At 38.0% G+C, this 17,333-nt stretch overlaps 1 protein-coding gene across 11 annotated transcripts in view; it reads left to right on the top strand.

Annotated features, from left to right (window-relative positions):
- DMTF1 (cyclin D binding myb like transcription factor 1) overlaps window positions 1-17,333 on the top strand; it is a 47,898-nt gene that overhangs the window by 29,204 nt on the left and 1,361 nt on the right. For 7 of the 11 annotated variants that reach the window (XM_081536515.1, XM_081536519.1, XM_081536514.1 and 4 more), the window contains 10 exons: window positions 1,653-1,810; window positions 2,929-2,961; window positions 3,838-3,947; window positions 7,804-8,032; window positions 9,519-9,670; window positions 11,105-11,314; window positions 14,096-14,181; window positions 15,554-15,709; window positions 16,213-16,587; window positions 17,082-17,229. In XM_081536515.1, coding sequence (XP_081392641.1) covers window positions 1,653-1,810; window positions 2,929-2,961; window positions 3,838-3,947; window positions 7,804-8,032; window positions 9,519-9,670; window positions 11,105-11,314; window positions 14,096-14,181; window positions 15,554-15,709; window positions 16,213-16,587; window positions 17,082-17,229 — 1,657 coding nt within the window. The remainder of the gene's footprint in view (window positions 1-1,652; window positions 1,811-2,928; window positions 2,962-3,837; window positions 3,948-7,803; window positions 8,033-9,518; window positions 9,671-11,104; window positions 11,315-14,095; window positions 14,182-15,553; window positions 15,710-16,212; window positions 16,588-17,081; window positions 17,230-17,333) is intronic. The other 4 variants (XM_081536521.1, XM_081536522.1, XM_081536525.1 and 1 more) reach the window with 1 other exon arrangement.

The raw sequence follows: 17,333 nt of genomic DNA, 5'->3' as shown, positions 1-17,333 counted from the left end.
AGGAAGTAACATCTTTTTAATATTCTGACTTCCTACCGAAGAGCATTTTATAGCTCTGTTTTAGTTAGTTCCTCTTTAATTTCGTTGTGGTGGCTCAAATGGTAAAGCGTCTGCCTACAATGCGGGAGACCCGGGTTCGATCCCTGGGTTGGGAAGATCCCCTGGAGAAGGAAATGGCAACCCACTCCAGTACTCTTGCCTGGAAAATCCCATGGATGGAGGAGCGTGGTAGGCTACAGTCCACGAGGTTGCAAAGAGTCAGACATGACTGAGCAACTTCATTTTCACTTTCACTTTCACTTTCTTTAATTTCACTTGATAGTTTTATGTTTCCTTATAAAGGAATTGTATAATTTACCTAAGATTTAGTCCTAATTTTGATGCCATTATTAGTGAACAGTTTTAAAGATTTTTATCAGCATTGTCTAGAAATCCAAATGACTTTGTTAACTTTGTAACCAGCATTCTTGTAAGTACTCTTAAATAATTTTTTCATAGATTTTTGGGTTTCTACATGTATAACATCTGTAAATGATTCTTTTCTAATCTTTATGCTTTTGTAAAAGTGGGGTGTAGTTTGTGTACAATATTATATAAGTTTAGGGTATACATAGCGATTTACAATATTTAAAGGTTATACTCCATTTATGATTATTACAGTCTTTATGCTTTTTGAATGTTGGATTTTATGATTGCTCTTTCCATGCATATTGAAATTTTACTTTTTTCCCTGTAAGTCTACTTGTGTAATTAATTACTAGTTTTTGTGAAATTAATACAAACTCATTCCTAGAATAAGCTTACTTTTTGCATTGAGTATTAACCTTTTTATATATTACTGGGTTCAGTGTGCTAAAAGATTTTGAGGATTCAGGTGATCTATTTTGACAACTGAAATGGCCTGAAAAATCTTTTCTGAAACTCTCCTTGTCTGGTTTTGCTTTTAAGATTATGCTAGTCTAATAAAATGAGTGGGGAATTATCCCCCTTTTTATATTTAGGATAGTTTAAAATCAGAATTATGCAGAATTATGTTTCTCCTAATTGTTCGGTAGGATTTATTTGTGAAGTCATCTTGGCCTACTGTTTTCATTGTGGGAAAATTATTAATAACTGGTTAAATTTTCTTCATGGTCTGTGCTTATTAGATTTTCTTTCTCTTCCTGAGTCAGTTGGTAAGTTGACTTTTTCTAGGAATTTGTAAAGTTTTCAGATTTATAGCCATAAAATTTTCATGAGGTTCAACTATCAAATCTCTAGGCTCTAAGCTCTTTTTTTAAGGTTTGTTGTAAGTTTATCTTTTTGTCTTTTATTTAGTCTTGTGGATCTTTTCAAAGAAACAGTTTTTAGCATTGCTTATCTTTTCTATTTTTGATTATATTAATTTTGTTCTTAAGACTCCTTCCTTTTCTACTTTATTTAGATATAATTTTTTATAATTTTAAAAGTGGTTTGCAGGACTTTATTGAATTATATACAACTTATTTTTGGAATATTTAAGTATCATTATTTCTTGTTTGACTTAATGAATTAGCAATACCTTATTTTTCTAAATGCCATTGATTTTAACATTAAAAAATCTTTAAAAAAGCATAGTATATCCATATGCATTTTATCAGAAATCCCTAAATCAAAGAAATGTACCCATTTAGGCACGCGGAATAAAAGATGCTACAGAAATCATCTTTGAGATGTCAAAAGACGAAAGAAAAGATTTCTACAGGACTATAGCATGGGGTCTGAACCGGCCTTTGTTTGCAGTTTATAGAAGAGTGCTTCGCATGTACGATGACAGAAACCATGTGGGAAAGTATGAAAACTTGTAATACTGCATGTTTTCATGTAACTTAGATGGGAAATATTTAAGGAACTATCATTTTTTTAACTAAAATTATGATCAAAGCCTAATTGGAGACAGTTACAAATCACTGTTGAGCGATGTTAGTATTTTTATTCTCCAGGTACATGTTGTAAATATGGTGAAACCTCATTACAATAAGGTGTCTTTTAGAAATTAGAATCTAAAATACCGTATATAGGTTTGATTTAAGACTTCGCTCAGTTAATATTAAGATACCAAAATCTGCTTTTGAGTAAAGTAGTGTTAAAGAAATTATAAAAGTAGTTAAAAATTTAGGAGATGTAAAAAAAACTCTTAAATTCATTGGTAATGTTTTTCCTATTCAGTTTTATAGTATAACATTTCCTAGGGCAGTCAGTGACTTTTTTTTTTTTTTTTAATAAAAGAACAGAAAATACCTAAATTTCTGGATATAATGCATGGATTTCTGTCATAGAGAATATCCAAAGGAAGCCTTCATATCTTCAATGCAATGATAATAATAGTGTTATTGACATTTTAAATTTCTTTTTGGAACTTTTAGATGGTAGTAGTGTGGCGTATTAGATACTGCTTTTAAAAAGAACATTGCAGTGGTTACGTTGAGTACTTCCTACTAAAAAAAGTCTTGACTTTGGAGCAAGAATATATCAGTTGTCCATGCGTGGGTAGAGAAAGAGAACTTGAACTTTTTCAGTGACTTGTAAGAGTTGACCATAGATTTTCTTTTTAGCTCCAGTTTACCATGTCATCATCTTTCAGAATAGCTATGGTATTAGAGTACCTGAATCTAACTTGAAATAACACAAGTGTTAGGCAGCATAGGAGAAAATACATTTTAAATGTTGAATTTTCCTAGAGAAAATTGTTACAGTGCTTTTATTAATAGTTTAAAATATTTGTTGGGTTTTTTTTTTTTTTAAGGAAAAAAAGCATTAATTTTTATTAATCTACTTAGAAATTGGTTACTTTAAAAATATTATGAATATGCCAAGTGATTAACTTTTGGCTCCCTAAGTGAAATTCTGATTAAGGCTTTTAGCATTCTTTGTTTAATTGATCTTTTAAAAATTTCTTTAAATTTCTAGATATACACCCGAAGAAATTGAAAAGCTCAAGGAGTAAGTTTGACTTTTTTTCCCCATTAATTCTGATAGTTGAGTTTTAATTTTCTTTTTTAAATATTTTGTGTTTTCTAAAATTTTACTTTGAAAATGTCAAGAGATTATTGGTAGACTGATATAACTTAATCCTGCTGTTAAGCAAAGTTGACCATATAAAGACCTTATCAAATCTCTACTTGCACAGAGTAGCCATGTCCATAAATTCAGTCTTCTCTTGTTGTCCTTAGACCACTAATAGGGGTTACAAAAGAGATTAGATGGCCATTCTTGGTAACCTGAAGACTCAATTGGGGGAACTTACATACCAGGATCAACACCAAGGTTGTGCTAATGGCTTAGTTTAGAATGATTGACAATTGGCAGATGTTTCACTGACTGTCTGGACTGACTACTATATACAGTCTTATTTTGTAGGAAACATAATTTGAGGACCATAAAGTTTGGGTTAACGGATTGTGTTGATCATAAAAGGAAAAAAAAAAGGCTGATCCAGTTTATAATAATAAGAACTTGTGAAATTTTTCAGGTGTCTGAGAAGAGCTTGTTAGGAGTACTCAAAAGGGAAAAATCTGGGGATTGCCTGGGAGATTGTGTCAGTAACCTGAGGGGAAATTTGATCTTTTTTGAACACATATCCAAGTTACTTATTTCTTCTCTGACCCAGGAAAAAGGCAATTGCTGCCTGTTTTTTTTCACCCACAGACAACTGTGGACCCCAAAAAAAGGCCACACTTTCAAACTTTGGCTCTCAAAGTATTGCTGCCCACCACTTCCAAACCAGTCAAATGGGAAGAAGAAGAATGAAGAATAAATGATGAAATTAAAGGGAGAAAACAGTTGAACCAAATGCTGATTGGCAGACTCTTGTTTTAGGCTCCGGATAAAGCATGGCAATGACTGGGCAACAATAGGGGCGGCGCTAGGAAGGAGTGCCTCTTCCGTCAAAGATCGGTGCCGACTGATGAAGGACACTTGCAACACAGGTACTGTGAGCACCACTGTTGTTCTTTGTCACCATTCAGCCTTCCTGCCCCTTCACATACTTCCTTATCTTCTGTTGTGGAAAGAGCTTTATTACTCGTTGAAGTTTAGATTTTTTCTTCTAGTGCCCTTTCTTTTCAACTAGACCCAACTAATCCTTTATTTTTGAGCTTTGTGTAGTAAGGTGATATTTTCATAGGGACACATTTCCTCAGCTTCAAAGGTTTATTTAGGTCTAGCATGTTTCCATTTTGTAGCAATTCAAAACTGCTCCAGGTGGGAAAGTACTTTTCTCCTATCAGTTCAGTTCAGTCGCTCAGTCATGTCCAACTCTGCAACCCCATGAATTGCAGCAAACCAGGCCTCCCTGTCCATCACCAACTCCCAGAGTCCACCCAAACCCGTGTCCATCGAGTCGGTGATGCCATCCAGCCATCTCATCCTCTGTCGTCCCCTTCTCCTCCTGCTCCCAATCCTTCCCAGCATTAGGGTCTTTTCCAATGAGTCAACTCTTCGCATGAGGTGGCCAAAGTATTGGAGTTTCAGCTTCAATATCAGTCCTTCCAATGAACACCCAGAACTGATCTCCTTTAGGATGGACTGGTTGGATCTCCTTGCAGTCCAAGGGACTCTCAAGAGTCTTCTCCAACACCACAGTTGAAAAGCATCAATTCTTCGGCGCTCAGCTTTCTTCACCATCCGACTCTCACATCCATACATGACCACTGGAAAAACCATAGCCTTGACTAGACGGACCTTTGTTGGCAAAGTAATGTCTCTGCTTTTTAATATGCTATCTAGGTTGGTCATAACCTTCCTTCCAAGGAGTAAGCGTCTTTTAATTTCATGGCTGCAATCACCATCTGCAGTGATTTTGGAGCCCCAGAAATAGATAAAGTCTGACACTGTTTCCACTGTTTCCCCATCTGTTTCCCATGAAGTGATGGGACCAGATGCCATGATCTTAGTTTTCTGAACGTTGAGCTTTAAGCCAACTTTTTCATGCTCCTCTTTCACTTTCATCAAGAGGCTCTTTAGTTCTTCTTCGCTTTCTGCCATAAGGGTGGTATCATCTACATATCTGAGGTTATTGATATTTCTTCTGGCAATCTTGATTCCAGCTTGTGTTTCTTCCAGCCCAGCATTTCTCATGTTGTATTCTGCATATAAGTTATATAAGCAGGGTGACAATATACAGCCTTGGCGTACTCCTTTTCCTATTTGGAACCAGTCTGTTGTTCCATGTCCAGGTCTAACTGTTGCTTCCTGACCTGCATACAGGTTTCTCAAGAGACAGGTCAGATGGTCTGGTATTCCCATCCCTTTAAGAATTTTCCATAGTTTATTGTGATCCACACAGTCAAAGGCTTTGGCGTAGTCAATAAAGCAGAAATAGATGTTTTTCTGGTACTCTCTTGCTTTTTCGATGATCCAGCGGATGTTGGCAATTTGATCTCTGGTTCCTCTGCCTTTTCTAAAACCAGCTTGAACATCTGAAGTTCACGGTTCACGTATTGCTGAAGCCTGGCTTGGAGAATTTTGAGCATTACTTTACTAGCGTGTGAGATCAGTGCAATTGTGCCGTAGTTTGAGCATTCTTTGGCATTGCCTTTCTTTGGGATTGGAATGAAAACTGACCTTTTCCAGTCCTGTGGCCACTGCTGCATTTTCCAGATTTGCTGGCATATTGAGTGCAGCACTTTCATGGCATCACCTTTCAGGATTTGAAATAGCTCAACTGGAATTCCATCACCTCCAGTAGCTTTGTTCGTAGTGATGCTTTCCAAGGCCCACTTGACTTCACATTCCAGGCAGTCTGGCTCTAGGTGAGTGATCACACCATCATGATTATCTGGGTCGTGAAGATCTTTTTTGTACAGTTCTTCTGTGTATTCTTGCCACCTCTTCTTTTGCCCTATACAGGTACTTTTAAGGTATATGTGCAGGAAGTAATTTTAATTTAAGTCCGTCTGACTATTGAACTGATGTTGGCAACAGCTTATCAACTCATATTTATGAAAACCTTTAGTTCAGGCATGTGCCAACTTAGGAAGAAGCTGTGTTCCAAAGGCTATACATATTTTGCCTATTTCAAACCTGAAGAACTTTTTCCATAGAAAAAAAATGTGATTGGTGTTTCAGTCCCCAGGCCAGACCACAGATACCCAGTTCATGTATATAAATTACTGATTGGTGATACTGTTAAACCTAATTTTTGTGACCAACAGCAATGTGTAGGCTCCACCACCAACTCTCACTTAACTTTCTGAACCTGTTTCCTCTGTAAAATGATGAAGGTAGAATAAATGATCTCATAGTTCCCTTTTTAGCCCTCAAATTATCTGAAGGATCCACAACCTGTGCTCAGTCTTTCAATTAGAAGTAAATTCAGTTAGTTCTCAAGCTAGGCTTGAGCTTCCAGGGAATATATTTTTGACCTCGCCCCCTAAAGTGGAATCAGGGATGTTTCCTGCTTAACCACTCCACCAGCACTATTACCTCTAAGGCAGTGAAAACATAAATTTCACCAACTCTTATTGTGTAGTGAGTGAATGAAGCAGAAATGGGAGCTTTAGGTTTACAGTGGGACCCCAGAGGTTCATGTAAGTCATTGAGCATAGAAGCCCTTTTGTGAGCATATGGAAAAACATTATGGCATTCCTTGATTGCCAAGGAAGGCTGTACCTGTTACCTTTCCTTGTTGCTATGTATTGTTTTGGATCAGGAGTTTTGTCTTTTGACCACACCATGAGATGGCAGTCTGAGTTTCCCCTTACTCTTTTGCCGTGCTAAAATAGGAGAGCAGGAACTTTGTCTTGAATCTCTGGTATCCAGAACTGTGCTTAGCAGTTGAATGAATGAATCCCGGAAAGGCAAGCACATAGCCTTTCTGAAATTTGCAGCTACTAGTAAGAAAATAGAAACAGAGTGGAAGACAGTTTTAAAAGAGTCTCTCTTTTTTTTTCCCTATTTTTCTGCTTAAGCTTTTTTAAAGAAAAAGACCAAAGGGAACATGTGATATTGTTAGTGGATTTATGGATTCAAAAAAACTGAAATAGAAATATGTGTGAATACCAGTCTCAGACTTGTATTTTATCACAGCTTGGAGTTGGGAAAAGAAATGGTATAAACCAAGTTTTTGTTTTTATTGAAATGGGTGGGAAGCCATAGGTGTTGTTCTATTTGTCCATCTTCATTCATTCCTGTGAGTAAAGGTCTCTGTTGAGCTTACTACTTCGCTTCTGCACAGCAGGGAATCTTTGGTGGGACTAAGAAAAAAGTATGAGTTTTTGTGTCCATCAAGCCATCAATGGAACACTTCCCAGTTAGGACTCAGTATAACTTGAGAGAATATAATTCTTTCTAGCTATGTTTTAGATAGTTTTTCTTTCCTTAAAGAGTCAGTTGGTGCTTTCTATTAGGATTCTATATTTTCATTTGTAGTACTAAGAACCTTTGTTGTCTAGTCGCCAAGTCGTGTCCAACTGTTTGTGACCCCATGAACTATAGCCTGCCAGTCTCCTCTGTCCCTGGGATTTCCCAGGCAAGAATACTGGAGTGGGTTGCCATTTTCTACTCTAGGGGATCTTTCCAACCCAGGGATCAACCTGGGATCAACACAGGATCAATCCTGTGTTGCAGGCAGACTCTTTACCACCGAGCCACCTGGAAGCCCACTAAGGACCTTACTGGGCTAGTAACTGTCTTAGTAGGTACATACAGGTTTTCCGTATGTCATTCAGAAATAATTCTGACAACTACTGCATACTTCCGATCAGTGCTTTGAAATACAGTGCTGAATCTGATTTGCAAAATAAGAAAAAGTTAGCAGTGGTCATCTGGATGCTCTCCTTTCAGGGAAGTGGACAGAAGAAGAAGAAAAGAGACTTGCAGAGGTGGTGCATGAATTGACAAGCACCGAGCCAGGTGACATAGTCACACAGGGTGTGTCTTGGGCAGCTGTGGCAGAACGAGTGGGTACTCGCTCAGAAAAGCAGTGTCGTTCTAAGTGGCTCAACTACCTGAACTGGAAGCAGAGTGGAGGTACCGAGTGGACCAAGGAAGATGAAATCAATCTCATCCTCAGGTTTGTGTCCTAAATCTTCTCATGACAAAAGCTGCAGAACTGCCGTGGCTGTCTAGATTGACTTTCCTCTTTTGGTTTCCATAGATGCCTAATGTTGGAAAAGCATCTTTTCCATAGAGAGCCACTGTTTAAAATCCTAACTATTTCATATTGAGTTCTTTTTTGTTTTGTGTTTGTTCCTCTTTTAGTGGATTTAGTGCTCGTGCAAAGTACCAGATTGAAGGCGTGGAGACTGAAGTCCTCCCTCTGTCCGCAGAACAGGTGTGGCACAGGCCGCGGCAGTGCAGCTTTTCCACTGTCCCACCACTGTGCCTCAGTCCTGGCCGAGAGGGACCGTGTTGAGGGTAAGAGGGCTGTCAGTCTCCATGCCCTTCAATCTTTGGCTACTGTGCTAATATGATAACCCACATTAGTTATCTCCCACCTTCAAATTGGACCAAATTAGACACTTCCATTTCATACATATCCAAAGATAGCTTTTAGATAATAATCCTAAGCTTATTGTTAAATTAGTTGGTTTAAGACTCAGTGACTCAGTGGCCAAAAATACCAGCAAGAACTTTTATGGCTACTCCCTACTGAAAATCAAAATCCTGACAGTTAACTAGAAAACATATAGACCATTTAAACCCTAGATTTAGCTGTACTATTTTGTGTTAATTGTGGGGTTTGGGATTGCTGCTCAAGCATTGTTTTATCTTTTTATCATTTTGCTTTGTTTTATTTTTAATACAGCTTTTCCCCAGCTAGTCCTCTTTATAGTTCTTTTTTGAAAGTGAAGTCGCTCAGTCGCGTCCAACTCTTTGCAACCCCATGGACTATAGAGTCCATGGAATTTTCCAGGCCAGAATACTGGAGTGGGTAGCCGTTCCCTTCTCCAGGGGATCTTCCCAATCCAGGGATCAAACACAGGTCTCCCACATTGCAGGCTGATTCTTTACTTCAGCCTGAGCCATCAGGGAAACCCAAGCCACCTGGAGTGTGTAGCCTATCCCTTCTCCAGCAGATTTTCCGACCCAGGAATTGAACCGGGTTCTCCTGCATTGCAGGCAGATTCTTTACCAGTAGAGCTACGAGGGAAGCCCTATTCTTTTCTAAGTTATTTTATTTTACAAGTGGAAGAGCTTAGATCTAGGAAATAGCATTATATAACACACTACAAAACATTATAGAACACTATACAACTAAACCTGTTTTTATTCTGTTCTAACCTTTAGCTCTTCCCTTTCCTTCACAGTTCTGGTTCTGACCATATTTATGGTTCAGCATATTGGTAGTACCATTAACGAAAGGCTATCACTGTGGTGCATCTTTGCTCTTAGCTCAGGAAGCAGGCCTGCACTCCCGCAGTCCATCCTTTCCCATGTACCTAGCATCTCAGTGACACACCCTGCCATTCCCTTTACTGCCGGTGCCATCACCTGTAGTCAGGAGGATTCTTGCAGAGAAACAAACATCTAACAGATGCTTATTTTGTAACCTATAGGATAGCAGAGCTTGATGTAGCTGATGAAAATGACATAAACTGGGATCTGTTAGCGGAGGGATGGAGCAGCGTCCGTTCACCACAGTGGCTTCGAAGTAAATGGTGGACCATCAAAAGGCAAATCGCAAACCATAAGGATGTTTCGTTCCCTGGTAATGTATTATTTGCTCCTTAAGTCCTGACCTTATCTTACCATATTTAGTACTCAAGGAATTAGCAGTTAGAAGTTCTTTGCCTCAGCTGAAGAGAGATGAATCGTGGTAGATTTTTACTTCAACCTCTGTCCTGTTTCTTTGGGTAACAAACTTTCCTTGAGCAGAGTTAATATGATTTGTGATTCTCAAAGCACCAAGGATGGAATTACACATATTTACACACATTCTTCTCACATAAACTGTGAAGAGGAAATAAATTTCACATGTGTTTTCATTGCATACAAAGATTTAAGAAATTACATTTAAATCAACTTTTGTGAATTAATTTCGATTACTTAACTGCATTATTTAGAGAAATTCTGTGGAGATTTATTTTGTAGAACAAAGGCTGGTAAGTTTGTAATTTCATTTATTGTGTAAATCTAGAGATCTTAGGTTTGCTTAAAAGTATAGCTTACTTTCACATTCACTATCTGCTCTGTACTTAGGCACTGAACCAGGTAGTACAGTCTTTGATTTAGGTAATCAAATTTACTCTGATATAATCCTCCAGCTTCATTTTTGCAAAGGAAAATTAAATGCTGAGGAATTTGGCTTGATGAAAATGTCCATTTTTTTTCCCTAAATACCCAGTTACAAATTTATTTTGCATTTTAAAAATTATAGTATAACCGGGAAGGAATACTAATGTAACAGGAACCCAGCCATATGCAGCATCACCTGGGATGACTGATATAGTTTATCATGATTAGTAGAGGAGCTGGCTTTACAAGAGCTCAAGTTGTTTGCATACTGCTGTTGGGAAAAGCTCAGCTGCCACTCTGGGGTTGTAAGTTAGATGACAGCCAACTGTTCCTGCAGTGGCTAAAACAGTCAAGTGCCATTTGAGTCAGGGCAGGGGGTGGGTACAGCATTCATTACTGAATAAAAATAAGTTACTTTTCTTCCCCCGATTGGGAAGATCCCCTGGAGAAGGAAATGGCAACCCACTCCAGTACTCTTACCTAGAAAATTCCATGGATTGAGGAGCCCGGTGGGCTACAGTCCATGGGATCGCAAAGAGTCGGGCATGACTGAGCAACTTCACTTTCACTTTCTTCCTAAATAAGAATTTTATCAAGAAGCCCTAAGACATAGAAAATGTTCTATTTCCATGTTCCTTACAATAGCTATTAATGTAGCTTTGATGGCAAGAACAATATTCGGTTGTGAATTTTTTTAAAACTCTGTTTTGATAGATAAAAGTTTCCAAAAATTTCCAGACAGGTTATGGTTTTTAAATATTTTTATTATTATTTTGGTAAGATGTCATATCCTATATACAACTATTTATTCCAAATACTTTCCCTCCTTACCCCCCACCTCCCTTGCTGCTTAGATGGTGGTCTGTCGGAGAATCAATGTTCTTTTTGTCTACCCATCTCCCTTCAGTCTTGATAAAAGGTCTTAAACAGTTACATGAAAATCAAAAAAACAACCCAACGCTTTTGGAGAATAAATCAGGACCTGGAGTTCCAAACAGTAATTCCAATTCCAGTGTACAGCATGTTCAGATCAGAGTTGCCCGCTTGGAAGACAATGCTGCCATCTCTCCAAGCCCCATGACAGCCCTACAGATTCCTGTCCAGATCACCCACGTCTGTAAGTAACCTCAGCACTCCTTGCTCTTTGACCTGTGTGATTTAGTGAATGGCTCTGACACCTTTCAGTCTTCTAGAATTTTGACAGAAATTTATCCAAGTTGATGAATTAAAGGGGATCTAAGGCATTTTATGTTTATTAGCTTGATAGATGTTTGCAAAGGATGAATGTGTGACAGGAAAGACTGATAACCAACTGCCCAGCCATTATAAACCATTTTAAATCATCTTACTTTCTAGATATTATAAAGAATAAATGGTTAATAGAAAACTACTTAAAATACTGTCAGCTAAGCAAGGACATAGAGTCCCTAGGATGGCACATCATTTGTAGTAATTCATCAGAAGACATACAAATGAGGAATGGATTTGAGGCGAAATGTAAAAGAAATGGGTTTTGATGAGGTTGAAAAAGATTTTCTTTAGGGAGTAAAGACCCAGTTTCCTACAGGGATTGTTTTGTTTACCTCTCTGGTGTAAACTGAGAGGCTTCCCTGGTGGCTCAATTGGTAAACAAATCTGCCTGTGATTTGGGAAACCTGGGTTTGATTCCTGGGTTGCGAAGATCCCCTGGAGAAGGGAATGGCTACCCACTCCAGTACTCTGGCCTGGAGAATTCCATGGACCAAAGAGCCTGGTGGGCTACAGTCCATAGGGTCACAAAGAGTCAGACACAACTGAGTGACTTTCAGCTTTCTCTTTCCCTTAGCCTCTGACTGACATCTTCTTGTGCTTTAATGAGATGAGAACCCAGTGAGTTACAGGGAGAGAAATTTATTTTCTAAGATCTAAGCCAAGTTGATCTACCTTTCTTTCTATTATAGAGGGACAGAAAAGTAAGAATGAGGATAAAAATCTCAGAACCATATTATTTTTTCATTATCATCTCACTTTTTCCCCCTACACAATGTTATTTGCCTACAGAAAGGCCATTGCTTAGAGTTTTTCAATCACTGGGTGTTATTCTCAGTCCAGGGATTATTGGCATTTTGAATGGTTCTCTGTTGGCAGGATGTCCTCCTACACACTGCAGGATGTGTAGGGTCCCCTGACGTCAGCCATAAAATGCCAAACGGTGCTTTCCAGTCAGTATGACAGATACAGGCAACTTGCAGGTTTTTGTATGTACTTTATGATCCCATTTGAGAATCTCTGGACCACTTAATTGGCATTATTAATACTGTATTTCTGGAAATTCCATGGCAGATGTTTAATTATGCTTGTCTTATTCTTAAAGTTCTAATTTAAATGTGCTTATTAGCTTTAGCTTTCTACCAGTATAGTAAAACGTGAAGAATTTATTTTCTTTAACCCTGCTTGTTTTGTTTTATAGTCTTGAGAATTGCAAAGCAACTGAAATTACTAATCCACCATAAATAAGAGAGATTCTGTTGGCTAAAAATTATTTATGCATGGAGAAAGTTATAATTTTCCTTGGCTACTGGGTTGATAATACTTATTGGGAAAATAGCAAACATTTTATAAATGGTGCCTTAATATTCATTCACAGCATGCTTTTTTTAAGTATTAGAATAATTTTATTTCATCCAGTAAGAAATACGGGTACAGTAAGAGTTTTACAAGACACCCATTATTCTTGGCATTTGAGCTAAAATCTCATGATTGTTTCTTTCTTTATTAGAGGTCAAGGATGCAGACTGTTTAGGGCCAGAACAGTAAACATGTTAGGCTTTGCAGGCCAAGGCCAGATAGATCTCTATGGAATTTTCTATTTTTGTTTCTACATAATCCTCTAAAAATGTAAAAACCATTCTTAGCCTTGAGCCACATTTGTCCCCAGCCATAATTTGCTTACCTTTGATTTAGGTTATTTATCTGAAATCAAATTATTCTAAGTATGATCTTAAGAATCCATGAACTAGTCAGAGAAATAACAGGAATTAAGTGCATTTCTCTTAAACTGAGAAGTTTAAGTCAGAATATAGTCAGAATATAATAAACAATAAACATTATACATTAGAAGTCAATTTCAAATCATTTTCCACATGGATGTACCTACAAGTGGGACTGAAAGCACCAAAAGAGCTCACATTTCTTCTAGTTTGCTGTAGTTCTGTATAACCTTGAGCAGACATGACGAAGTCTGAGCTTCAGTTGACATACCTCTCTGATCTCTAAAGTGCTATTCATTTACCCAGTACAGTCATCTGAAACAATACTGTATGTATTTAATGTTTTTGATCCTCACAACTACTGTATGAGACAGGGCAAGTTAAGTCTCTGAACATTAGTTTGGATTAAAGTAAGTTATTTGCCTGGATTTACATTGCCAGAAGTGATGTCACTAGAACTAAAGCCTCATGTTCTCAGATATCTCTATATTCCAGACATCTATACCTTCTTACCAAAAGGTACAGGAAAACTTAGCATTTTATCAAGTTCTTGTTAGCCTTAGTGTATTCCTCTTTCTTACTAACATTAGAAATATTTTATGATCTATGCCAGGGTTAGCAAATTTTGTCTCTGTCATAGCTGCTCAACTGCCCTTGTAGTGCAAAAGCAACTACAGAAAATAATAACCAAGCAGGCTTGACTATAATACTTCATTTATAAAAACTGGATCCGGCCGTGGGTCATGGTTTGCTGACCCTTACCTATGCCATCCCAGACAGATCCATTAGATTTCTTATCTCTTAAATTTAAATGATTGTGGGTTTCCAGGCCAATTATTCAATATGAGATTGCCCTCCTAGTTAATTGAATACACTAAGGAAATTGAAATTTAGAAAGTGTTTTATTTATTGTCCTTGTTCTTACACAGCTTCAGCAGACTCCACTGCTGCTACTGTTGATTCGGAAACAATAACACTAAACAGTGGAACACTACAGACATTTGAGATTCTTCCAGTGAGTAACTACTTTAAATAGCCATATTACGTATAAGATCAGTTGGTATCAGTTTTAGCAATATTACATAAACAAATGAAATATAAAAATTAACCTGATTGTCATTAAATGTAACTATATCCAAGATTTTGGAAGCCAGCTGGTTAGAAGACAACATAAATCAGACTTCTACTTTTTATAATTAATTTTAGTCTTTCATTTTCAACCTGATATAAACCAATAACATCTTTTTCTTATATAGATGAAAATGACAATGCTAACACATAGGGTACATGCTATATATTTTTATCAAGTTATAAACAAATATATACTTAAAAAGTTCCTATTGGTTGAGGAAAGAAAAGTTTATGTACATGTATATCATATATGCATATTTTAATATACTTAAATACATTTAATGCTTATACATGTACATATAAAGTATTTACTCTATCACCTGATGATATGTGATGAATAAATACAACCTTTAGAAAAAGTCAGCTTTCACTTTTATGAAGAGGGAGAGGGAGAGGTGAGTTGAATCCCCAATGTGTGTGCCAGGCACCATCACAATCATTTCTAATCCTCAACAAACGTTTCTGTGAGAAGTAGTTATTATCCCTGCTTTCGTGTTTAAGAAACCTAGATTCAGTGAGTCAGGAGCCAGTGGAGCTGCTGTGGAGGAAGTCCACAAGACCACGTCGGATTAGAGACCAGGATATATGACCTTCACCTCCACGTTCTTCCTTCAGAGTTTTAGGGTAAACCAAACTCACATTACCAGGGAGAAGCTTATGGTTGTGAAACGTGTGTTGCTGTTCAGTAGTTTTGTTACACTTCCATAAAACATCTCAACATACTATCAGTTAAGCAGTTTTCAATTAGAAATTTTTTCTTTCAGCAAAAGACTAATAGCTATTTCTGTACATTTTCTCCTAACATAAAAATTTTCTAAAATTATACTATGAAAAACTATTCAAGTAAGTAAACACTGCCATAGTGCCTTTTTAAAGATGTGAAGCTTTTTAACTGGGAGACAGCTAGGTTTTATGTGCTACAGAGAAAGGATAAAGAGGGTGTGCTGGGTTACTGCGTTGGAAACAGTGGTTTATGAGGCAGTGTCTTGTACTGAAATTGAGCTGAAACCAGACCATCGACACACAGGGTGTGAAGAGCAGGATCAAGGCCTTACCTCTCTGTTAAACCTGCAGGCTGAGAAATGACTTACAACACATAAGTAGTCCAGAATATTATGCTTTTTATTATTTGCACCTTCATGATTGGTATCAAGTACATTTGTGGCTAGTAAAGTCCCCATTTTGGATGTAAAGCTAGACGTAGTGAGCAGTGATATGATGCACCTGTGTTGACCTTATTTTTCTTTTTCCTTTAGTCTTTCCATTTACAGCCCACTGGCACTCCAGGCACCTACCTGCTTCAGACAAGCTCAAGCCAAGGCCTTCCCGTCACTCTGACTGCTAGTCCCACGGTCACCCTGGCAACTGCCGCTCCTGCTTCTCCTGAACAGATCATTGTTCATGCTTTATCTGTATGTCATCTTACATAAATTCCTTGATTTTTCTAGTTTCTATAGAAAAGACTGGCTAAATTGTCACCAGAGATAGAACTCATACTTGAGGGGAGTGGGGGAGATAAATTTTGAGCTCCAAGACTTCAGGACCTGTTAGGGACCAGAATTAGTTGATACATAGTATTAAGAGCCAATACTACTGTAATCCATGGATTTAAACTATTCTTCTACCACTGTTGTCTCAGGAGCATGTTTTACACCTTCACTGGGGTACCTCCCTCATTCCTGTACATGAGATGGACGTACATTAGGGGAAAGGGGCTCTTAGGAGCACAGAGGCCCCAGTAGGTCAAGAAACAGGAATTCTAGAGGAACATGGTAAGAACACTGCAGATCCAGAGGTGAGAGGCATGGAGGGGGACATCAGGGTACCACATGTAAATGTCATTTGTTGTCTATAACTTTAGGCTGGTATGTACTTTTTCATCTTGCCACTGATTGTTTTTGCTAACATTCTATAGCCAGAACATTTGTTGAACACAAGTGACGTCACAGTGCAGTGTCACGCCCCAAGAGTCATCATTCAGACAGTTGCCACAGAGGACATCGCCTCTTCCATATCCCAAGCGGAACTAACAGTGGATAGTGATATTCACTCATCTGATTTTCCTGAGCCTCCAGATGCCCTAGAAGCAGACACTTTCCCAGATGAAATTCATCAGCCTAAGATTACAGTAGAGCCGTCATTTAATGATGCTCACATATCCAAATTCAGTGACCAAAATAGCACAGAACTGATGAATAGTATTATGGTCAGAACAGAAGAAGAAATCTCTGACACCCACCTTAAACAAGAGGACGAACCCTCCCCATTAGCCCGGGCTTATGTTACTGAGGTAAGTTGTACTTAAACAGCCTTAAGCCTCAAACCTGCAGTTTGGGAAAAGCCTAGAAATTGTTTATGGAAAGATGTCCTCAGAACCTTCCTATTTTCTTTTAGACACACACTCAAAGTACACATCTCTCCCTGACAGGTGTCATTCATCCAGCAGTTCTGTGCTCTTCCCGTGGTTCCTCACTGAAGCCTTTCCCTCACCACCCCCCAATAGATTGAGAAATGTTTGTGGAAACCATCTTCCTGTGGGTGGTTTGTAACAAATCTTCGTGCTTCAGCTTAGGAACCTCATCCCACAGTGAAACAGCAGTACCTGTCACTGAATTGGTTCTTATTGTTTTTTGTCTGTCTTAAGACCTTAACTTTGATTTCTTTATATTCTAACTTTAAAGTAGGATAATATTTGAAAGTCCTTTCAAGCCTAAATGTGTTTGGGGACTTAAGGGAAACAAGGAGTATAAGACAGAATCTTGTTTTGTTGTTGTTATTACTTAGGATTTAGGGTCTCCTACCATAGAAGAGCAAGTTCATCAAACAACAATTGATGATGAGACGATACTTATTGTTCCTTCACCACATGGCTTTATCCAGACATCTGATGTTACAGATACTGAATCCGTCTTGCCTTTGACAACACTAACAGGTACTGTAACTCCATCGTGTGCCTGATAAAATCTTAAGGGGGAAATCAGGCAGTGAGTCCTGTTACATTTTCACTTAGGTAGAAACACTTATTCTAAATTCTTT

The sequence above is a fragment of the Giraffa tippelskirchi genome, chromosome 10 (assembly GCF_054371585.1).
Source record: "Giraffa tippelskirchi isolate mGirTip1 chromosome 10, T2T-mGirTip1v1.2.pri, whole genome shotgun sequence".
In the NCBI taxonomy this organism is placed as follows: Eukaryota; Metazoa; Chordata; class Mammalia; order Artiodactyla; family Giraffidae; genus Giraffa; species Giraffa tippelskirchi.
Note: the sequence above shows the minus strand (reverse complement) of the source record. Positions and strands in the feature narration are given on the sequence as shown.